The sequence below is a fragment of the Mus caroli genome, unplaced genomic scaffold, assembly GCF_978045245.1.
Source record: "Mus caroli unplaced genomic scaffold, Mus_caroli_1 scaffold_6, whole genome shotgun sequence".
Taxonomy (NCBI): domain Eukaryota; kingdom Metazoa; phylum Chordata; class Mammalia; order Rodentia; family Muridae; genus Mus; species Mus caroli.
Window position 1 is genome coordinate 24501460 of NW_028227261.1, and position 24138 is coordinate 24525597.

At 50.8% G+C, this 24138-nt stretch overlaps 1 protein-coding gene across 5 annotated transcripts in view; it reads left to right on the plus strand.

Annotated features, from left to right (window-relative positions):
- Wdtc1 (WD and tetratricopeptide repeats 1) overlaps positions 1–22790 on the plus strand; it is a 59347-nt gene extending 36557 nt beyond the window's left edge. For 4 of the 5 annotated variants that reach the window (XM_021159606.3, XM_021159605.3, XM_021159604.3 and 1 more), the window contains exons 4-16: positions 1635–1681; positions 2022–2133; positions 6803–6990; positions 9243–9425; positions 10984–11078; positions 11519–11634; positions 12755–12827; positions 13383–13491; positions 14444–14617; positions 17525–17760; positions 18555–18732; positions 19739–19931; positions 20880–22790. In XM_021159606.3, the coding sequence (XP_021015265.1) occupies positions 1635–1681; positions 2022–2133; positions 6803–6990; positions 9243–9425; positions 10984–11078; positions 11519–11634; positions 12755–12827; positions 13383–13491; positions 14444–14617; positions 17525–17760; positions 18555–18732; positions 19739–19931; positions 20880–21077 (1902 nt within the window). In that variant the 3' untranslated portion in view covers positions 21078–22790. The remainder of the gene's footprint in view (positions 1–1634; positions 1682–2021; positions 2134–6802; positions 6991–9242; positions 9426–10983; positions 11079–11518; positions 11635–12754; positions 12828–13382; positions 13492–14443; positions 14618–17524; positions 17761–18554; positions 18733–19738; positions 19932–20879) is intronic. The other variant, XM_021159607.3, reaches the window with a different exon arrangement.
- The last annotated feature ends 1348 nt before the right edge of the window (positions 22791–24138 follow it).

Genomic DNA, 24138 nt, shown 5'->3' on the forward strand with positions numbered 1-24138 from the left:
GCTGCGGAGCTATAGGATAGCATAGCAGCCAACAGGAAAGCAGCCCTGTCCCCACCCACGAGCACAGGAGAGGCAGGACGCCTTAGAGGAAGGTCCTGCTCTTGGATACCTGAAGAAAGGATTGGAATTACTGGTTTGGATGCTTTATACCACAGATAACGGGCTGCCCAGTTTGAATTCTTAAACAGAAATGGACTGAGGGGCAGGAGAAGGTCAGCGTCAGGGTCTGCTGCTTTAGTCAGTCTGGCTCCATCTTCCACAACTATGGGATAGGCCTGCCTCTGGGTGCTGACTCCACGCCCAGGCTGCTTGCCCTCCAGGTGGCAGAATTGCAACAACTTGGAACAGTCCGTCCATCTGCATGCCTGGCCGTCATGGAAGCACCTATGTATCCAGAGCTCCTGAGAATGGGACTCACGTGCCTGTTTCCCTCTTGGCATCTGATTCCAGGTCAAGGTTCATCTCTCAGCTGATTACTATGGCCAGATAAGCTTTACTGCTTTCCGTGTACTGTTTGGTTTAGGTCTAACCAAGCCTCTGAACCTCTTACTGTGGCGAGAAAAGTGCTCTTGTGCTTCCTGGACACTCGGTTTGATTTTAGGCAGGAAGTTGGTAGTTCAGTCAGTGATAATCTTGCTGCCCTTAGGCAGGGGGCAGAGTGAAGGGGCAGAGAGAAGCCTGCCTGGTCTAGTCATGTCATCTCCTTGCTGAGAAACCCTAGGGTCCACTCCTCATACCTTCTGCTCTTTGTAAGTTCAAGTTTATTATGTACTGTTGACGGCCTCGTTTTCCCTCTCTTCCTTTCTTTCTTTTTGGGTTGGTTTTTTGTTTGTTTGTTTGTTTGTTTGTTTGTTTTTGAGACAGGGTTTCTCTGTGTATCCCTGGCTGTCCTGGAACTCACTCTGTAGACCAGGCTGGCCTCGAACTCAGAAATCCACCTGCCTCTGCCTCCCATGTGCTGAGGTTAAAGGTGTGTGCCACCACTGCCTGGCTCTGTTTCTTTCTTAGGATTTGTTTTATTTCATGTATACAAATGAGCATTTTGCCCTCATGTGCTGGTACCCACAGAGATCCGAAGAGGGCAACAGATGCCCTGGAACTGGAGTTCCAGGCATTTGTGAGCCAACCATGTGGGTGCTGGGAATTGAACCTGGGTCCTCTGCTATCTGGGTCCTCCACTAATCCATCTCTCCAGCCCCATTTCTTCTGATTCTGAATTAAACCCCTCAAGGTAACTGAAGATTATCTTTTTACATTAATCTCTAGGATTCACCTTTTGTAGGGAGTGAGGGTGGAGGAATACAGGAATGGAGCCTCAAGATGTTGCATGCATGCTGGCCCTAAACTTGTCCCTTGAAGGAGCTGTGCCTGTGCCTTCCAGGGATAGGGACAGACCGTTTTCAGCTTTTATAGTTTCTATGTATGAATTTCCTGCAAGGTGGGGTAGAAGAAACCTGCCTCACTAACTCGTATTCAGTGTCGGCTGACAGTGCGTGGGAAAGCACTTTATATGCTGTAAGGGGAGCGTTTTAGTTCTGCCCCGCGCAGGTCCCTGGCAGATGCTGAAGGTGGGGTGGTTTGCTTGCCTAACCCCAAGCTCTTGGCATTTCTTAACCCTCTGTTTCCTCCCCCAGGGACACTCAGGCTGTGTCAACTGTCTGGAGTGGAATGAGAAAGGAGAGTAAGTATGACCTGCAGGGGCAAGGGAGGGGCCAGAGCAGCGGAGATGGGCTCCGTTCTATGCCATCCTAAGCTATCTCATGACTGTCAATACAGTTTGACTAGTAACTCAAGTATAGATAGAAGCTTGGGTAACATCCAAACCCTGTTTTACTGTAAGCCAATGTATTGGGAGAATATTAGAAATTCTTAACAAAGTAAAATATAATCTAGTGATATTTATAAGCTAACCTGCAACATCTACTGTCCTTTGAGTTATCTGTGCCCAACTCCTATCCTCTGGGAATGGGGAAGAGGTAGCCGGGACCTTAAGAAGTCAGAGTTCCTAATTCTTCCCTCAGCCTGCTGGCGTCTGGTTCCGACGACCAGCACACCATTGTGTGGGACCCACTGCACCACAAGAAGCTGCTGTCCATGCACACAGGACACACAGCAAATATCTTCTCTGTCAAGGTGAGCCAAACAAGCCCCATGGCGGGCCTGGGCTGTGGGGTGGTTGTATGGTATAGCATGTCCTGTGTGCCTGTTCCTGTGCTGTGAGCATTGGAGAGTGGTGCTTTGGACCCTGTCTCTTTTTCTCTGTTCTTCTCAAAACCATGGGCCAACTCAGGATCCATTTATATTTATTAAATTTGTTAGTGTGGGAGGACACATTTGCCATGCTGTGCATGTATGTCCTCATACATGCGGAGGGCATAAGAACACTGGCATGAGTCAGTTCTTCCCTTTGCCCTATTCCCAGAACCCCATGGGGGCTTAATCCAGTTCAGCAGATCGGACTCCATTTCTGACCTCCAAGGGCAGACGTGCAAAACATTCCTAGATCTTAGGGAAAACAAAAACAAAACACCTAGCATGGATCTTCTACCTTGGCCTAGGAAATGAATCTTTAAAAGGAAAAAAAAAAAAAAAAAGATTTGTTTGTTTGTTTTTTTAAATACACTGTCACTGTCTTCAGATATACCAGAAGAGAGCATCAGATCCCATTACAGATGGTTGTGAGCCACCATGTGGTTGCTGGGATTTGAACTCAGGACCTCTGGAAGAGCAGTCAGTGCTCATAACCACTGAGCCATCTCTCTAGCCCCTAGGAAGTGAATGTTTTCCCTTGATAAAAGGGAATTTAGCTGAGAGGAGGTGGGGAGGACCCTACAGACCTTGGAGCCCTGTTCTGTGAGACTGTCCCTGTCAGACAAGTCTTTAATTCCCGGCCAGAACCTCTGGTCCTTGGCTGAGCATGACCTTGAACTTCTGGCCCTCCGCTGGGCCTCCTGAGTGCTTTACCATAAGTTTATATGGTGCTGAGTGTGGGACCTAGGGCTTCGTGGATGCCAGCCAAGCACTTTACTGCCTTCAGTTGACCGTCTTTTCATCCCTGTGCACAGAGGTTAGGTCTTGATCCCAGAGAACAAACCCAGACGTGGCTGTTAGGCCTTAGAATTACATGTGGGTCTGGAGAGGAAAGAGCCCCTAATGCGTGGGGTCATTGAAGAAAGTTGTTTTTATTTGCTTTTTAAGGCAGGGTTTCACTCTGTAGACCAGGCTGCTCTCAAACTCATAGACATCCACCTGCCTCTGCCTCCTGAATGCTAGGATTAAAGGTGTGTGCCAACTGGGCGGTGGTGGCCCACGCCTTTAATCCCAGCACTTGGGAGGCAGAGGCAGGCGGATTTCTGAGTTCGAGGCCAGCCTGGTCTACAAAGTGAGTTCCAGGACAGCCAGGGCTACACAGAGAAACCCTGTCTCGAAAAACCAAAAAAAAAAAAAAGGTATGTGCCACCATGTCTGGTCTGAACAGCCTCTGGAGAAGTGTCAGAGTGAGGGGGGGTCTCTGGGGGTGTCAGGCAGGGAAGTGAACCACAAAGAGGTGAGAGTGGTGAGAACTTGGCTCCCATTGACCATCAACCTGGATGGAGATTTGGGAAGTCTGATGCCAGGTGCTTTAGCCCTCAGATTTAACCATAATTTAATCCGGAAAAAAAGTTTCCTGGTATAATACAATCCCTGGTGTACATGGACATTGTAATTACATTGAAACTCGACTTGGGGTACATGCCATTTCTTCCAAGAGGATGGGTTCTAGGCTACCTGCACTAGCTTAAGGGCCTAAGCAGTGCTCTGACCTGGTCTTAGTCATACAAATAGCATAGGGCTTTTTTAGGCTATTAGCCACCTCTGGTCCTGGTTGCGGGAGCTTGGGGAGGCCCTGGCTGTCAGGGTCATTTAGACTACTAGCCACCTCTTGTCCTGATTGTAGTAGCTGAACATGACCTGGCCCAACAGATAACACAAACCACCAGGCTGTCAATCCCTTCCAATTCCCAGCATGCTGGATGAAAGAACAGGTTTTACATCTTTGCTTGGAAGGACAATCCTGCATGCTTATCATTTGTGGTTTCTTTGGAGATCTGTGTGCAGGGCTTTGGTTCCCCACTCCCAGAAGCAGGCTTTTTGCACTGAGGCACATTGGATCTGAAGTGACCTGTGAGGAAAGGGCTTGTCAGTCCTGCAGTTGTATATTTATTTATATCTGTGGGCCCACGAGTGTGCGGCTGTCTCCTTTCTCTGGCTAATGTGAAGAGCAGTGACTCTACCTGAAACCAGAGCCACCTCAGAGAGTTCTAAGCCTCATCACCCTGAGCTCTGCCTCACTCCCTCTCTCTCACCTCTGCGGGTGAGTGCCTGGGATTGTTCTAGAAGCAGAACAACTGGAGCTTGGTTTGTGGTTCTGATGACCAGCACATGATGTGTGGGAAAGGTGCTGCAGTACTGTCTGTGGTCGCTCTTTCCAAGATTATATTTTGACAGTAGTTGTACACGGACTTCTGGTGGTTTTAGTGTCATCCTTTGCTTTTGAGATATGGGGTTTTTTTTTTTTAAGATTTTATTTATTTATTTTATGTATGCGAATACACTGTAGCTGTACAGATGGTTGTGAGCCTTCATGTGGTTGTTGGGAATCGAATTTAGGACCTCTGCTCTCTCTGGTCAGCCCCACTTGCTTAGTCCCTGCTTGCTCTGGTCCAAAGATTTATTTATTATTATAAATAAAGACAAGTACACTGCAGCTGTCTTCAGACACACCAGAAGAGGGCGTCAGATCTCATTACAGATGGTTGTGAGCCACCATGTGGTCGCTGGGATTTGAACTCAGGACCTTCAGAAGAACAGCCATTGCTCTTACCTGCTGAGCCATCTCACCAGCCCAGTTTTTGGTGGTTTAAATAAAACACCTCTTTTTCTTTGTTGTTTTTGGTGGTGGTGGTAGGTTTTTTTTGTTTTTGTTTTGTTTTGTTTTGTTTTGTTTGTTTGAGATAGGATTTCACTGTGCAACAGTCTTGGCTGTCCTGGAACTTGCTTTGTAAAGACCAAGCTTGCCTTGAACTCACAGAGATCTGCTTGGCTCTGCCTCCTGAGTGCTGGGATTAAAGGGGTGGGCCACCACCACCCAACTAAAGATACATTTTCTTTTTTTTTTTTTTAAAGATTTATTTATTATTATATGTAAATATACTGTAGCTGTCTTCAGACACTCCAGAAGAGGGTGTCAGATCTCATTATGGATGGTTGTGAGCCACCATGTGGTTGCTGGGAATTGAACTCAGGACCTTCAGAAGAGCAGTCAGTGCTCTTACCCGCTGAGCCATCTCACCAGCCCCCTAAAGATACATTTTCAACAATGTATTATGATATAGGTGTGTGATATGGGAGGGGGGAATGTGAGGAAGCCAAAGGACAGCTTGGTGGAGTTGATTCTCTCCTTCCTTTTTATGGGACCCCAGGCTTGATTTCAAGTCACCAGGCTTGTGTGGCAAGTGCCATCACCCACTGCACTCTTTCCAATTTGTTTAAGAAAAGCCTCCTTTTCCATGGACTTAGTGAAAACACTGCCGCTGGGCATTCATCATATTCCGCCCATGCTCTCCCCCTGGTGGCAGCTGTGGCACATTGCAAGCAAGGCAGCTTTGAGGGCTTACTTCACTTATTTTTGCTGTGGCTGGAATCTATGCTGCCTCCAGACAGGAATAAAGATTGAGGCATGCCCCTAAAAATAAGTTTATATATTCCTATTTCTAAGTGACAAAGCATAAGAGCATTTTTGTTCTCTCTTCCAAATAAAAATCAAAAGGGAGAGGTGGGATATAGCTCTGTGGTAGAGCAACTGCCTGCCTTTCTCCATGCCGGTATCTGATCTGTCTTCAGTACAGGGAAGGAAGGAGGGGAGACAAACAGACACACACAAAGGGAGAGGGAGGGAGGTTTTATTCGGGTCATCTGGAATGTTATGTTCTCCATTTGACTGGGGTGATGGTAGTAGTCTTATAGTGGCCAGCCCTTCTCCACAGTCCAACATCTGGAATCTGTTTGCTGTATAAGGAGTATTTGGCTGAACATTTTTTGCCTAGATCCCATTTTCTCTTTTGGATCCTTTGGATCTTTCATAGAATTAGGAGTTTAGGTCAAAAGATGGGAATTGCTTTTTAATCCAAACCTGGACAGCTGGACATGTGGGTGAACTGAGGTGTAGGTGGGTGGGTGGGTGGATGGATATATAAAGCCCCAGCCTGGGTTTGCACAGCCTTGCTGTGTTCTGAAACTCGGTGCTTGCTTGCTTGCTTTGCTTTATGTTGGTGCTGGAATTGAACCCAGAGCACCAAGGATGTCACACATGTGGTCTGCCAGTAAGCTATGCCCTCAGCCATGACCCTTAAAGGTTTTTTTCTTCTCCTATGCTCAGGATTAAACTTTGGTTTTTACACATACTAAGTGAGTGCTCACCACGGAGGGACGCACCCAGCCCCTAATTTGGGAGTTCTTAGTAAGGGATAGCAAGGATTATCATCCACTCAGTTCCTATCTTTAGAGGAGTCAGAAAAAAAAGGGGCTCCTTAGGCAGCACAGCTCGGCGTGAATGGTGACCACTCTGACTGCACAAAGTACAGATCCCGATTGAACTTCTGTGCTGATAGGCTGCTGCTCGATAGCCAGGCTTATTTTGGTGAGCTCTTGCAGACAAACTTAGTGATATGAGAGGGAGAAGGTGCGCTGACACCCAGGCCAGTCTCCTTCAGTAGCCAGCTCTATCCTATCTCCTGCCAATCATTTGATCTCTCCTGAGCAGTTCCTGCCTCATGCTGGAGACCGCATTTTGATCACGGGGGCAGCTGACTCCAAGGTGCACGTCCATGACCTTACGGTAAAGGAGACGATCCACATGTTTGGAGACCATACAAACCGGGTGAAGCGCATTGCCACGGCGCCCATGTGGCCTAACACGTTCTGGAGCGCCGCTGAGGATGGGCTTATCCGGTAAGGGTCTCTGCATGAAATTACTTTATGTGCTCTGCTTCAGTGGCTCTACTGCAATGCCTCCTTCCACCTGGTCTTTCCCCCAGCAGACAGGAAGTGGGTCTCCCTTCCCTGTTCCAGTGTCCTGTGTGTTTGCCTGTTTGCCCTGTTCCCTTCAGACAAAGATGGCATTATTGCCCTTCTTTCTTTTTCCCTTTGGGGTACTGGGAGTCAAACTCATTGCCTCTTACATCCCAGATAAATTTTCTACCACTGAGCTAAGTGACAACACCCCTGTTTGACGGGATGGTTGGATGCTGAGATGGGGCTTGCTCTGGGGCTGGGGTTCAGCTCCTCGGCTGCTGGAGTCCTGAGATGCCATGTGTGCCCTACCTCAGTCTGCCCCGCTCTGTTGTTATGAGCGAGGGTCCACACTCTACTTCCTAAGCAGCTAGGTGTGTGAGCATGCACCATTCCTTAAGTAAACTCATTTCAATGTGGTTACAAGCAGGTCTCTGAAGCAAGGCAGAACAGGTCCAGTCCTAGATCTCTCCCAGTGTTAAGTGTAAAAGGCCACTGCACCCCAGAACTTTAGTCTCTATAAAATAGGAATCATCATGATATCTCCTTTGTTGATCTGAGTATGATAGCTGAAAACGTTCATGCAAAACACACAGTGCTTAATCCATGGCGTGCTCAGGAGGCGCTTGCTGACTAACAGACCACCTTGCTACCAGGCCCAGCTAGCAGAAGCCAGGCAACCTGAGCATCAGCCAGAGTCCTGAGGACCTGGGCAGAGCCACAGGCAGCAGAAACAGCCCAGCAGTGTGTGGATATGAACTGGGCAGGAAGAGACAAGAGTGGGTTCCCCACCCGAGTAGGTGCTGCGAAGGCAGAGGAGTGACATGCAACATGTGAAGCCCTAGATTCGACCCCTAGTGCAGAGAGAGGGAAGGGAAGGGCTGTAGTTAGAGTTGGCCCACATAGAAAGCTGAGGAAGGCAAGGTGTGTGAAATTGGGTCTTAAAGTCAGACTGTGGGGTTTGGTGAACTTAACACTCAGGCTGTAGGTATCAAGCGGCAGAACGATGTCAGACTATTTCAGGAAGAGTATTGCAGTTAGGATGGCCGAGAAGAACCAGGTAACTATGTGAGGCGTTTGGGCCAGCTAGGCAAGAAGCAGCTGAGTGGATGGGTCGTGCCATGCCCCCTTCTGGAGGATCTGTGTAGTACAGCAGAACTGTCCCTCATCCCTAGCAGGACTTGAGGGGCTGGCCCTGGCTTTCAGGTAAGCTCAGTTCTTTTGCCTGCATGTAGCCCTTGTTCCCTGAAAGTAGATTAGAATGGACCATCACAAAGCAGGTCCTTGGAGCTTGGAGGTTTTTGTTTGGCTCATTTGACTTTTTTTTTTTTTTTTTTAAGATTTATCTATTTATTATATGTAAGTACACTGTCACTATCTTCAGACACCCCAGAAGAGGGCATCAGATCTTATTATGGATGTTTGTGAGCCACCATGGGGTTGTTTGGATTTGAACTCAGGACCTCTGGAAGAGCAGTCAGTGCTCTTAACCACTGAGCCATCCATCTCTCCAGCCCCTCATTGATTGGTTAAGAAAAGATCTTACTATGCACCTCAGGTTGTTCTTATCCTCACTATGTAGCGCAGGACTTAAACTCATGATCCTCCTGCCTCAGCCTTCCGAATGCAAGGATTACAAGCGTATACCATGACTCCCGGCTAACATAGTTTACATGCCATAGTCTTAGCAGGTGTTCTGCTCTGTACTTCAAAGCTGTGATATCCCAGATAGTCTATTGAATGTCTGTGACCAGTAGTGTTGTAGTGGTCTGGGGCTCATGGGGTTGTAATTAATAGTCCCTCTGAGATACTCAGGACAGCCTCTGATGAACAGCACATTTTCGCAGTCGGCTGGAGTAACAGTAGCAGGAATGCTGATGTCTATAAAATCTCAACTGTAGGAGCTACCTCAAGGGTTAATTTAGAATAAGTCAGAATATGCTAAGCCAGACGTAGTGGTGCATGCCTTTAATCCCAGCATTTTGGGAGGCAGATGGATCTCTGAGTTGAAGGCTAGCCTGGTCTACAGAGTGAGTTCCTGGACAGTCAGAGCTACATAGTAAGACCATATCTTTAAAAAACAAAGGCTGTTATAGGCGCCTGGCTTGCAGTGGACACCTCCCCTCTTGCACATGATCTCTCCCCTGCTTTCTACAGAGGGACCTGACCACTGATTTCATCCTCTCTTACAGCCAGTATGACCTTCGGGAGAACAGCAAACACTCAGAGGTGCTGATTGACCTAACAGAATACTGTGGCCCGATGGTGGAGGCCAAGTGCCTCACTGTCAATCCCCAGGATAACAACTGCCTGGCAGTAGGGGCCAGTGGGCCCTTTGTGAGGCTCTATGACATTCGAATGATCCACAACCACAGGTATGGCCAGCCGACACTGGGAACACCCACCCCACCACAAAAATCACTGTATATTTCCTGCTAGTTACCCCAGTGCTGTTAGTATCTGTATAGAGGGACAGTCTTTTTAGTTACAATCATTTATTGGGGGCGGGGGACAGAGTGAGACAGGGGTAGCTTTATGTGCCATGGTGCATGCGTAGAGATCAGAGGACCTTTTAGGGAGCTAGTTCTCTGATTCCACCCTGTGGGTCCTGGGGAGCGGAACTCTGGCCATCAGATTTGGCAAGCTAAGCCGGCTTAGCAGCCCAAGTCAGGCTTGGTTTTTGTGTTTTCTCCTCCTGCTCCCTTTTCCTGATTTTTTTTTTCTCTTTTTTTTTTTTAGACAAGATCTTTTATTATGTAGTCTTTTTCCTCCTTTTTTTCTGTGTGCCCCTGGCTGCCTGGAACTCACTCTGTAGACCAAGCTAGCCTAGAAATCACAGAGATCAACCTGCCTCTACCTCCTAAGTGCTGGGATTAAAGGCATGGATCGCCACCACTGGGTTTTGTTTATATAATGTTGGCTGGCCTAGAACCCACTATGTAAATCAGGCTGGCCTTGAACTCATAGAGATCTACTCTGCCTCCCACATGCTAAGATTATGCCAGCATGCCTGACCCCAGAGTTAGGGTCTTACACATGTAATATTTTGTACATATAGTTTTGCTTATTATGATATTGGGATAGATCATGCGGCCTTGTACGTGCTAGACAGGTGTTCTACCATGGAACTACATACCTGTCCCTATTTTATTTAAAAAAAAAAACAATTGAAAGATTGGGGCTGGCAAGATGGCTCAGCAGTTAATATTTTTGGTTCCCATTGTCCACTTGGCAGCTCCCTACTCTAGCCACAGGGGATCCGGCTGCCTGCGGTGCCTGCATTCACATGCTCAGACCCTCACTCAGACAGAGTCACAGAATTTTTTAAATAAAATATATATTTAAAACAGAAAAGGAGCCGGGCGTGGTGGCGCACGCCTTTAATCCCAGCACTCGGGAGGCAGAGGCAGGTGGATTTCTGAGTTCGAGGCAAGCCTGGTCTACAAAGTGAGCTCCAGGACAGCCAGGGCTATACAGAAAAACCCTGTCTCGAAAAACCAAAAAAAAAAAAAAAAAAAAAAAAAAGAATGGTGGCACACTACTGCAATCCCAGCACTTGAGACGTAGGGAGAGAGGATCAGAGGTTCAAGACTGTCCTTCTTACAGAGCTGAATCTGAAGTCAGCCTCAGCTCATGTGACCCTGTCTCAGAGAAAGAAGGGGGAGAGGGCAGTCTCTTGGGAGAATGCAAGCATCCTTCACAGCCTTGGCTATCCCTGGTCCTAGGACGGGTCTAGCCTGCCCTACTTTCACTGGTGGCTATGTCCACAGCCATCTAAAGAGCAAACCTTGGAGCAACTTGTAGCAGGAAGAAAGATAACTTCTGTCCTTCTGTACATCTAGGGACACAAACCTGGGTTTTCTCTCTGGAGTGTGATCCAGCTAGCCAGGGATAGCTAGCCAGTTTTAACCTGTCCAATTTTCCATCCATCAGAAAGAGCATGAGGCAGAGCCCTTCGGCAGGTGTGCACACCTTCTGTGACCGTCAGAAGCCCCTTCCGGACGGTGCGGCGCAGTATTATGTCGCAGGTAGGGCCCAGCCTGGCTCTTGCCAGGACCTTGGCTCTTTCCGGGACTTCTGGGGCTGGAGTCAGGTGGGTCTAGACTTCTTCACTCCTCCTTTTGACCAGCTGTGTAACTGTCAACAAATCACTAACTCTGAGGAGTTTCTTCTCTTCAATAATGGGATTGTAATCCCAGGACTCGAGAGGCTAAGACAGGGGGCTCAAAATCGCAACATTAATCTGAAAGAGCTAGTAATAAAATCAGTCTGGACTCCCTGTGTCATACACAAAATGACTGAGGGCAAGCCTGAGGCTGCTGACCTGTTGACTATCCTGAGGCTCACTTGTAGCTAGCTGCCTCCATGCAGTGGGCAGCTAGCCTTTCCCATTTGGCTGTCTTTACACCGTGCCCCAGCTCTCTAGGGGCTGAAGTCTCATCCTAGGGTCGTGTGCTCTTCTTGGCAGGTCACCTGCCGGTGAAGCTGCCTGACTATAACAGCCGTCTGAGAGTGCTGGTTGCCACCTATGTGACCTTCAGCCCCAATGGTACAGAGCTGCTAGTCAACATGGGAGGAGAGCAGGTAGGTCCCCTGCCTGGTGAGACTCTCACCCACAATCCCTGTCTTGGCAGATAAAAGTAACATCTTCTTTGTAAATGCCATGTGACATGTGAGGGACCACCATTACCTAACCTAGTCTTTTCTTTAGAGAACTAGACAGACGTGGTATTTTGGTTAAGAATGCTTTAGAAGGTCTGCAGAGTGGCTCCTCAGGTAAACATGCTGTTCATGCCAGAGAACCTGAGTTTAGCCCCAAAACCCTGAGGCAGAAGGAGAGAACCCACTCTCCAGCTGCCCCTCTGGGACACTTTTTATTCCCAGCACTTGGGAGGCAGAGGCACGTGGATCTCTGAGAGTTTAAGACCAGCCTTGCTTACATAGTGAATTCCAGTCTAACAGGGATGATGGAAAACAAACGGAAGGAAGCGATCCTGACATCCATGAGCACTGTAGTGTGTGCTTGCCAGGATTCCCGGTACACCACACGCTCACAGCCCAATGAAGAGGAGCAGAAAAGGGACCCCTGGGCTAGGGGTGTTAGTCACTGAACAGAGTGCTTGCCTAACGTGCACAAAACCCTGAGCTTGAGCCCTAGCACCACACAAGCCAGGAAACAGGGATGGTGATTTGTGCCGTCAAGTCCCACTGTGCGAGAGGTAAACACCAGAGGATCAGAAGTCAAAGATTATCCTTGGTCATACGCTCAGCAGAGCTCTGGAACAAAATAAGCACCGAATAGCAAGCACTCAGCTTCAATAACAGATAACACTTGCTGACTGGCAGGAGAAAATTGACAGTGTCACTTTTAGTAGCTTCCCTTCTCTGAGACCTCAGTTTTCTCATCTATAAAACAAGATATTTGCACCTTTGAGGATCTTTCAGATTTAAATATATGCTCCCAGGGAAGGTCCAGTGTCAGCAAGGGCTTTGTGTAAGTCACATAGCCCGCCCACCCCAAGACTCCAAAGCTTGGAGAACTTTCCTGCTTAAAGTTCCTTTCATGGTCTCATCTGGCGAGCTCTATGGCTCCGTGCTCAGTGCTCACTGGGAGTTGAGGAGTCTGATCTTGAAAGCTGCCCAGATCTGACCGATGCTTCAGCCACATCCTTGCCTCACGGCCCCCGTCTCTCCCCGATCCCAGGTGTATCTGTTTGACTTGACTTACAAGCAACGGCCGTATACCTTCCTCTTGCCTAGAAAATGTCACTCCGTGGGTAAGCTCTCCCTCGGGGAACCCATGCCGGGGTGGGTGGAGGCTTGTGTACTTACGTCCCTCTGAGGAGAAGCCCGCTCTTTACTCTGACCTGCGTCTCCACACTCCAAAAGAGAAGATCTCCACCCTGGCCTTATCAGAAGGATAGTCATATGGGCCAGAGCTCTGTCCAAGGCTTATGGAAGATGGGCCCTTCCAGTGCCCTGGCTCTTACGCACTTGAAGTAGCTGCTCTTTTCCTTCTCACCCTGGTTCATGGATTTCTCCCTGTGCTCACAGCTGAGCTCCAACCTCTTCTCCCCTCATTCCCTCCCCAACCTCAGCTGTGGGGAATGTCAGACAGAAAGGAGCTGTACCCTCTGTAGCCAGCAGAGGGCACACGGGCTTTTCTTTATTCCACTGCCTGCCTGTCCTGACTTGTTTTCTGGGACTGGGTCTGACCTGGGAGAATAGCCTCACAATGGAGCCATCAGGTCCTGTGATGGAAGCCAAGGGATGCAGAGAAGTGAAGCCCCTCCCCCTCAGGTGTCACTCTTATTTTCCTCTCATTCTTCCAGAAGTCCAGAATGGTAAGATGTCTACTAATGGGGTGTCCAACGGCGTGTCGAATGGCCTGCACCTTCACAGCAACGGCTTCCGGCTGCCAGAGAGCAAGGGGTGCATCAGGTGAGGCCAGCTGACCTCAGTGGCCTTCAGTCTCAGTGACAGTGTATGGACGGGGAGATAAGCATGTCCTATAAGCCTGTCTTCGTGGCGCTGGAGTGACAACTCAGCAGTCAAGCACTGGCTGCTCTTTTAGAGGACCCAGCTTCCATTCCCAGAACCTATACAGCTGCCACAGCTGTCTGTAGCTCCATTTCCAGTGGATCTAGTGCCTTCCTCTGGCCTCCTCCGGCACTGCACACATTTGGTGCACAGACATTGATAGAGGAAAAACATCCATAATACAAAAATCTCCAACAACACACACACATACAATGCATGTATGCATGTGCACGCATGCACACACACACACACACACACACACACAAAACCTTCCTCCTGACCTCAACCCAGTTGTGAATCCCAGATGGTAGAGGTTGGGCCAGAGAAGGCAGCTAGTGTTCCAAAGGCAGCTTCTATCCGAGAGGCTGCCAAACATACCCAGATTGAAGTTTGTCCTTCTGCCCCAGCCCTGGGGTAAGGGTCCAGAGGCTGGCTGCCTCTGGGTGTTGACTTTGTCCCCCATGCAGATGATCCGTCCCATTACAGTACCTCCCTGCCTCTGTTCTCTTCCCACCCCTCTGCTGTCTAGTCCTTGAGACAAACAGACTTTTCCCATAGGAGGAAGTAGAGTGGTCACAAGATTAGTTCAGTGCAGATGAAGGTGGCACCAGTGGCTGTCACCCGAGCCCCAGAATTTGGTTGGTAATGGCTTTCCTGCCGCTCCTTTACTGGCTCAAAGCACTTGGAATTATGCATATTCTTTCATGGTAATAGATAATGGCCCAAGCTCAGTGTGAAAGTGGCCCCATCTCCTAGATGGCAGTGAGGTGCCAGGGTCCACAAAACCATGCATGGCCCTTGGGTTGGGCTACTAACCTTTAAGTGGTCTGACTTGGCTCTCCTTCCCTCGCAGCCCCCAGGTGGAGCTGCCCCCATACCTGGAGCGTGTGAAGCAGCAGGCCAATGAAGCCTTCGCCTGCCAACAGTGGACCCAGGCCATCCAGCTCTACAGCCAGGCTGTGCAGAAGGCCCCACACAACGCTATGCTCTATGGCAACCGAGCTGCCGCCTACATGAAGCGCAAATGGTGAGTTGGATCCGCAGGGGTTTCTTGGTCAGAACAAGGGCTGAAGCACCTGGGCCATGAGACCAAGTTGCTAGGGCATCCACAGAAGGTGGCATTGGCATCCCAGCTCTTGGGGCCTCTTGAACATAGGCCCCTCCTTTCTACCTAAGGCTGAGGTAGCACAAGACATTTAGTGTGTGGGAGGGAGATTCACACATTGCTTTGTTATAAGGTGTGAATGGAAGTAGGGATTAAGAGCGGTGTTGATACTAATTACTGGAGAGTTGAGGCTTGGGTTGGACTTTGAGAGAAGAGTGGGACCTTGATAGATCCGACTACAGAGCTTGGCGAGCTCATTTGTACCTTCATAAAATGATTCTGTGGCTGAATGGCCCTGCATCTGCTTTCTGGGTTCTTACACCCATCACTGGACCACATACGAGCTAGACCTCAGACATACACTGACTATTGATAATGGGATAGGCAGGTCAGGATCCTAAGATGCCCCACATCTTCAGAGATCATCAGCGCCCCAGTCCTGCCTGCAGCACCATCAGACAGGCAGGCAGGCAGACCCCATCCCCCAGCAGGGCCAAGACTAGAGATGGATAGAGCTGGGCCCACAGCCATTTCTGCTCCGTCTGGCATCCGTCGGCTCTGCCCAGACAGACAGGCCAGCTGGTGTGCCATCGTCTGGCTGAAACTAGGCAGGCCTGGGGAAGCTTAAGGAACCCACCCAAGTCAGCAGGATGGGAGTGGGGGAGATGCCACACACAGAGCAGTTAGCTGAAGCCTCGGGACTTTCCCCAGGGATCAAGGGGCACCCACATTCAAAAGAGGACTATCTGGGGCCCAGCTGTCTGAGTTGTGTCACCTCTGTTACACTGGTTGGGTAGGGTGTGACAGCCCCTTCATCTTGACTTGGCTGAGAGCTCAGCTTCGTGTCTGTATTTTTGCTGAGAGAAGTTGGTGATTTCCGAATTCACAGCTTGTTTTCTGAGTTCCCACTGTGTGCTAGGTACTGGGGAGACAGTTCTATCACTCTGTGTCCCCGTGCCCCAGAGGGCCCAGCCACTGGACAAGAATAAAATCTCTGACATAGTTCAGCATGAAACATGAAAGATGCAGGAAGCAGTAAGTCTTGGAAATGGTCAGGTATAGTGCTGTGGGTTACCAAGAAGAGTTGAGTCACCTCAGCTCAGGATCAGGGAAGCCTCAGAAAGATGTCGTGTCTGAATGGGCTCTAAATGTGGGCAGCTCAGACAAGGAGATGAGGGGGAGGAGAGGACTGTGGGGAAGGACACTGCAGGGAGAGGAAATGGTGTGAACAAAGGCGTGGGGGCGGGGGACTGACTGAAGAGCCTGCCTCAGAACAGCAAATCCATTTGGCTGGAGCAGAGGGTTCTGGAAAGGACTGGCAGGGGATGAGTCTGTGAGGTAGCCTGGGGCTTGCCTGGAAAGGGCTTGGAATGCAGAGGGTGGCATTTGGCCTTGATTCAGTGTGTGATGGGCAGCTACTGGAGAGCTTTGAGCGGGGACGTGCAGAGGGCTGTCTTTTCAGGGAGATTGATCTGGCAGTACATCTAGGATGGGTGAGTCCTGGGGCCAGCCTGCTCTTTTTTTTTCCCCATCCCCACATGCCTGCCAGTGACCCCTAGAATGTCACGTTCTGTCCCAGGCCAGCCTCCCCAGGGCTGCCATCTGCTCCTGGAAACAGACCACCCTCTGGTTCCTGGCTGGTCTCTGGTCTGGCTCTTGCTAGGAGCTCAGAAAGGGGCACCTTGCAGGCAGTAACTGGGTTTCCAAACAGCGCCTGCTCCTTCGTCATAGGCACTCATTCTGACGCAGAGCACACCATCAAAGCAGCTCTGCTTCCTGCCTGCCCCACATTGCTTAGCTGTCGGTTAGAGTCTTAAGTGGCTACTCCAAGGGCTGGGTGCTCCTTCTGATGGTATGGCGAGAGAGGTCAGGAGACACCTGTGCCCTGTGCCCTTGGTGAAGGGACCCTTGGCATTAGTGAGTGCTGCTTGCTGTAAGCACAGTAGACCCACACCCCAGCCCAATAGGAAGGGGGGAGGTTCAATCCCCAGCATTGAAAATACGAACATTTACGGGTTTCTAAAGGGGAAAGTGGCCCTCATTGCTGCTTGTCTGTACAGATGAGAAACCAAGTGGGTTTCTGGCAACAGGGAGGTGGGCCTGGAAAAGAGGGCGTCTCCCTCTACCCCTCCAACAGAAAGCCTACACTCCCCTTTATCCATACTTGTCCATTGGAGAAAAGAGTAGAGAGGATTTGGAGCTCCTGGTGTGCACAGCCCCCTCACCAGCAGCTTCCAGAGAGCTGACTTTGCCAGACAGTCAGGCCCCAGCCTCCAGCCCCAGGAGGTGGAGGCCACAGCTGCTGCAGATCAGTCAGCCAGGACAGAGGGGGGTCTGGCTGAGGGCATGCTGCCTGCTGGTCAGACCCTGAGTCCCTGGCCTAACACTTCTGGCTTCTCCAGACCACAGAACTGTCCTTGAGGGCCCCCTGCCTTGGACATAGCTTTGAAGACCAGCAGGGGGATTTGAGGAGGAGGATGAAGGAAAAGAGAAGGAGGGCTTGGGGAGTCTGCGGTGGGCAGGATGCCAGGCCTTCTGCTGCAGAGCTGCGGGTGCCTGAGGTGAGCAGTGCACAGTTGCAGCCTACGCCCAGCAGAGGGCAGCCCAACACTGCTCTTTACTCTCCAAGCCTCAGGCTCCTGGCTTGAGCCTCAGCTTTCTCCTGCTCCCAGGGAGGGAGCAGTGGGCTACGCCAAGGCTTCATCTCCTTATCTCCTCACCCTGAGGGTTGTCAGAGATGGCCTAGAAGTAGCCACAGAAGATGGTGGGAACCTTGTATCTGCCACAGGGCCTCCCTCACCTCTAAGCTATGTTCCTGTACCTTCTCAGGGACGGGGACCACTATGATGCCCTCCGAGACTGCCTCAAGGCCATCTCCCTAAACCCTTGCCACCTGAAGGCACACTTCCGTCTGGCCCGGTGCCTCTTTGAGCTGAAGTATGTGGCCGAGGCTCTGGAGTGCCTGGATGACTTCAAAGGGAAGTTCCCAGAGCAGGCCCACAGCAGTGCATGTGACGCTTTAGGCCGGGACATCACAGCTGCCCTTTTCTCCAAAAGTGATGGTGGTGAGTGTGTGCCCAGGAGACGCAGCTGTCCGTTCCCTACCCAGTAAGGCCCTGGCGCTTTGATCTAGAAACCCTGGTTTCAGGTGCTGATTATGAAACTCCATGGCCTTAAGACAGTCTGAGCCCTGAAACTCACTTTTCATGCCCGAAGAAGGAGACGGTCAGCATCTCCCATTGAAACTCTGTTGAAGGTTAATGTTAGCATTCAGGGCACCAGGTAGAGCCCAGTCAGGCTGTGTGAGCTCCAGCTGGGCCTTCCCACCTGTCCCCAGACAGGCCTTGGCAGAGGCAAGTGCTGTTTGTTGTCTTTGTCTCAGTCTGGCCATGGGCAGCAGGCACGGTGTCTAGGACAGTGCCTTAGTTCTCAGCTCAGCTCTACCAGGTCGAACTGTGTGGCCATGGATCCAGCACAGCCTCCAAGCCGGTCTCGTCTGCAAAGGGCACACCAAGCCTTCCCAGTGCCTCTATAGATTTGTAGGACGAGCTGGGTCATGGTGATGTGGGCTCCAACTGTGAGAACTATGTGGGATAGATCTCACTGGAGGCAGATAGCTAGCCACAGGACTCGCTCATTCCGTGAGTAGTGTTCAGGCTGAAGCCAGCGATGCAAATTCCTACGGACTTCTCTTAGTTCTTGGGAGTAAACCTGGGGGCAGATGGCCTCGTATTGCCTGGTCTGGGTTGGAAACTGTAGCACAGAGGTAGAGGAGACAGTGAGGGGGTGAAGGGGAGGGAAGCCCCCCACCTCTCTCCTTCCTTGCCTCTCTCTCACCTCTCCTTGCTTTTGGCCCCAGAGGAGAAGAAGGCAGCTGGTGGTGGCGGTGGTCCAGTTCGCCTTCGAAGCACAAGTCGCAAGGACTCCATCTCAGAAGACGAAATGGTGCTACGGGAACGGAGCTACGACTATCAGTTCCGCTACTGTGGGCACTGCAACACCACCACAGATATCAAGGAGGCCAATTTCTTTGGCAGGTCTGAGGCCCTGAGCAGGAGGAGGGCACATATCCCAGTTGACAGCAAGGGTTTGAGGGGTGGTGCCACGTGGGAGACATAATTTGAGGGTACTCGTGGTCTGGCGCTGCCTCTGTACCCTTAGGTTCCTCCGGTAGCCTCTATTTGTTTGTCTGTACAGTGAAAGCAGCCACACCACTCATGGAATCATAATAGACTGGGCTGAGCGGCATCAGTGCTGTGCTGGGAAGTTCCCTCTGCCCCTCCCCACTCTGTCCAGTGGCCCAGAGCTTGCTGGCTTTATCTGGACACTTGGAGCTTTTGTCTGCTACTGAAAGGGAGGCGAGAACTATGAGGCTGGGCATCTGAGACCGTGCCCTGAGTACTCGGGACACAGCCTGTGTTCTCAGACACTCCCACCCCAAGCCCCACCCTTGCTTTGTTTATACCCTTTGGGCTTACATCCAGAGGGTCTCTCCCCAAAACCCCCTCTGACTGTCAACAGTGTGAGAGGCCTATATTATGGATGAATGGACTTAGGATTTGCTAGTCAGCATTCAAGAAGTTTTGGAGAGATAGATATAAGAGATGGCCCTACACCAGCGAGATAATAATAACCTCGTGGATACTGTGGTGCCACATTGGAGGGACCCAGACAGCACTGATGTTGGGGGTTTTTTTGTTCTGTTTTGTTTTTGTTTTTTTGAGACAGGGTTTTATTGTGTAGCCCTGGCTGTCTTAGAGCTCACTCTGTAGACCAGGCTAGCCTCAAAATCACAGAGATCTGCCTGCCTCTGCCTCACAAGTGCTGGGATTGAAAGTGTGCACCACCATGCCCAGCAGCTGATGCTGGGTTTTCGTACAATCATGACTGGTATATGCAGTTTGGAAGAGGGAACTCATTTGCATAGGAGAGTTCTGAGTCAAGGGTAGCCCCTTGACTGTGAGGAACTGAGTCATCCCAGGCCTCAGCCTTTCCCTTAGCCTCAGTCTCCCTCCTGACCTCCTGCCCTTTGCCCCTCACCAGCAATGCTCAGTACATCGTCAGCGGCTCTGATGATGGCTCCTTCTTCATCTGGGAAAAGGAGACCACCAACCTCGTCCGAGTGCTGCAGGGGGATGAATCCATTGTCAACTGCTTGCAGCCCCACCCCAGCTACTGCTTCCTGGCCACCAGTGGCATCGACCCTGTTGTGCGACTGTGGAACCCACGACCAGAGGTGAGGCCACAAGGAGCGTAGGGCCTGCTTGGAGCTGGGCTTCAGTGCCAGGGAAGAGAGGGCAGTCGTACAGGCTAGATAAGGAAAGTCGTACAGGCCAGGAAAGATAAGCCACCAAGTGGGAGCCCCAGGCCCTAGGAAGCTCTAATGCAGTGGACATTTCTGGGGTGAGATTGGCTTTTGCATTCTTTTTTTTTTTTTTGGTTTTTTGAGACAGGGTTTCTCTGTATAGCCCTGGCTGTCCTGGAACTCACTTTGTAGACCAGGCTGGCCTCGAACTCAGAAATCCGCCTGCCTCTGCCTCCCGAGTGCTGGGATTAAAGGCATGCGCCACCATGCCCAGCTGGCTTTTGCATTCTTGAGGCGTATCCTTGAACTAGCCTTGAAGGCGAAATGCCCGTATATCAAGAGCAGGTGTGCAAGGGGATGAACAGAACTAGACCAGCCTCGTGTGGGAACACCTCAAGCTTCCCAGAGGCCTTTGCCTTCATATGCTACTGCGAGGGGTTCTGCAGAAGCTGTTAAAGGACTGTCCCGGGGCGGGGAGGGGCGGTGCACAGACTTTGGAGTTGATTGCTTTGCAATCTTGGGCACAGAGCACTTAGGCCAGTGTGGCCTCCTCTACTCTCAATGCCAGTGGGCAGGTAAGCCTTCCAGAGACAGCTAGCAGACTGAAGTCCATATGGTGGATCTGAATAAATCCAGAACCGGTTTGCTGTAACCTTTATAACTTTTATTAATGTAAAGGGTTGTTAGAGGTAGGGGGACAGCCCAGCCCAGGTGAGGCATCCCCCTAACTTGTATTCCTTCAGCCACACTTCTCCCCATGTGTCTAACCTTAGATACCCCAGTGTGTTCTTCTTACGTGGCACTTGTGCCTCCCTCATGCCTATCCCTCCACCCTGGTCCCTCCACCCTGAGCTCACTAGACCTGCCTTTTCTTGACAGAGTGAAGACCTCACAGGCCGAGTTGTGGAAGATATGGAGGGTGCATCTCAGGCCAACCAGCGGCGCATGAATGCCAACCCCCTGGAGGCGATGCTGCTGGACATGGGCTATCGGATCACAGGCCTGAGCAGCGGGGGCGCTGGGGCCTCTGATGACGAGGACAGCGCAGAGGGCCAGGTGCAGTGCCGGCCCAGCTAGACTCTCCTAGCCCCAGTACCCAGCCCTGTGCAGGAGATCGGAGGGCTGGGCTCTGTTTTGGTTTGTCTTTCCTACCCCCATTTTTCATTTCCCCGTTTTGTTTGTTAGTTTGACTTTGTGGGTGGGGATTACTGCAACTTGCTGGCTTTCAGACTCTCGGGCTGATTGTCCCTTGACTGTCCCCAGCCCCAGCAGAAAAGTAGGAGGGGAAGCCCCTCCGTATGCCCTTACCTCCTGCTTCCTTGTCTCTGGAAGGCTCTGGCCCTTCTCAAAACCCTTCAGCCTCCAGTGGAGAGGAAAGAGCTGAAGCTGTCTTCAGGGACTGCCCTGCCCCTCTGCGGGCAACAGAAAGGGAATGGAACTCCCTACTGGCCGAGGCTTGCCTGGCCTATTGTTGCCACTCTCCTGATTCCGGGGCTAGCTCCCCTGTGGTCTTTCCGGAAGGTCCCTCCACAGCCACCAGTGTTCCGGTGGAAGCATAGGAAAGAAACAGGAGCCCGCAGTGGCAAGGTCAGGCCACCTGCCCAGGGGCAGTGGAGCTCCCTCACCCCCTCCTGGCCTGTCCTAGGCTGTCTCTGAGGGCTTTGCCTTTCCTACAGTGTGACGGGGTGGGGTCCCTCCCTCCCCACCCACCTGCCCATGCGAGTCCTAACGCGCCATGGCCGCTCTCCTGGGGCGCTTCTCGGCCTCACTGTGACCTTTCTGCCAGAGCTCCCCGCCAGGCCTACCCTGCTGAGGTGGCTCTTCCTAAGGACCCTTCTCGCCCTCTCTGCCCTCCTTCCCACCCACATGCTGAGCCGCCACAAAGACCAAAGAAGTGATGGCTTTTCTCTGTCCCCTGCTGCTCTGGGGGGAGGGGTTGGGAAAGTCCTTAGCTCAGCCATCCCCCCCCTCAGCAGCCTCGAGCTTTACACTGGACACAGCGGCCACTCCACCACCAAGCCTCCCTCTCCCTCTGGCCCCTTGGTTCCTGCTCTGGAGCCGGGAGTTGGTTCATGCCAGCCTCCCCCAGCCCTGTGTGCTTCCTCTGGGCGGCAGCCCTCCAGCTGCAGCCTCTGGGGAGATGCAGCCTCCCTTCCCTCCCTCCATCCCTCCATCCCTCCCTCTCTCCCGTCCTCTCTCCCTCCCTCGCCCCTATCTCTGCCAGGTGCCTCCTCTCAGTCTAGCTTCTGAGCAGCCCTGGAGACTGGAGGGCCATGTTAAAAGCTTTTTCACAGTTTTAAGGAGACGAGGGGGGTGAGGCTAGTGGTGGGGGGTCTGGCACCATCTCATTGCTTTAATCTCAGCGACACAGGTGGCAGCTTCTCCCCCTTCCTGCCCACCCCAGGTCCTCTTCCCACCCTCTCTCCTAGCTTGGTAATGAAGTGTATTTATTGGTGAAGGAAACAGCTGCTCTGCTGCTTCTCCTGCTGCTGGGACTTGCTCCCCTGTCTCTTCCTCATGACCTTTCTCAAGCCAGGGAGGGGGAGCGAGAGTGTTGGGCTGGGCCCTGGGGCACAAGAACTAGCCAGGGTCCCTTTGCTTTCCTGTGTTCGAGCCACCTGCCATCCCCCCTGTCCATCCTCCTGTCTCCCACCCGCCTGCCTAGCCTGGACCCTGCAGGGTGGAGAGACACATAAGCCTTACTGTCCTCTGGGGCAGGAGCCGAGCCTTTTGTTGCTCTGCTCCCGGGAGAGTGAGGGTGACACAATTGATTAAAACCATTTTGTTCTAGCTGTGACTGGTGGCATTTGTTGGGACCCTCCCCACCATGGCTCTGTGACATGGAGCAACCACACCTCTGCTGAGCAGAGTGAGACCTGCCTTGCATGGGTCGCATGGGTCGTTCAGCCCAGCAGGCCTGGTACAAAGCCCATGGCCGGCCGATAGCTGTGATTGGACATCATCAGCTTTTACTCTCGGGCTTTCTCCCCTTGGAAATGAAGGATTTCAAATCTTGGTAGTTTTCAGATTCTTTAAACTGGAACCCAAGGCAGGTGCACATCCCGTCCTATGATCCATGATGTGTATGGTTCTTATGTGTGTATTACAAGGAGCGAATGTTTTACACAGTCGTGTTCACCCTTCCCTGCATGTACCTTTCGACTGTACTACAGACAAAAGTATGTCTGTAGTCTACTACCTGGGGGTTAGTTTTAGTTTTAGTTTTGCTTTGGGCTTTGTTTTTGTTGTGTGTCCTAGATTACCTGGTGATTTCTTTTTTTAAGATTTATTTATTATTATATGTAAGTACACTGTAGCTGTCTTCAGACACTCCAGAAGAGGGTGTCAGATCCCATCACAGATGGTTGTGAGCCACCATGTGGTTGCTGGGATTTGAACTCAGGGCCTTCAGAAGAGCAGTCAGTGCTCTTACCCCCTGAGCCATCTCACCTGCCCCTGGTGATTTCTTAAACCAGAAGATTCCAGAATTTCCTGACTCATAACAGTATCATCATAGTAATTTTTCATAGATCCTCCTAAGCAAAAAAAAAAAAAAAAAAAAAAAGCTGAGCTCAATTTATTAAGTATTTAAGTTTAGGAGTTTTTATGGCCTAGCAGCCTAGCAAATTAGTTATATTTTAAAAAAATGGTACACATAAATTAGAAGACACTTTTGAGACAGGCTCTCTGAATTCACTAGGTAGTCAATAATGATCTTTAACTTCTGATCCTCCTGCCTCTGTCCCTGAGTGCTGGGATCATGGGTATATACCACCACACCTAGTTAATGTGATGCCGTTTATTGCACAGTAGGGATAGACCCCACGGCATGGTGCCTGTTAGGGGAGCACTTTCCACTGAGCCACACCCCTGCCCTATCTTTTAATAGCCAGTTCCAGTTGGCATCTGTGTACTTGCTGGGTGCTGCGAAGCCTCTCAGACTTTTATTCAAAGCAGACACCACCTCTCAGTTCTAACTCCACATCAATTCATTTTTACTACAGTGACTGCTAAAAACCCAAATTTGTTGGTTTTTTTTTCTTTTTTTAAAGATTTTTTTTTTATTTATTATATGTAAGTACACTGTAGCTGTCTTTAGATCTCATTAAGGATGGTTGTGAGCCACCATGTGGTTGCT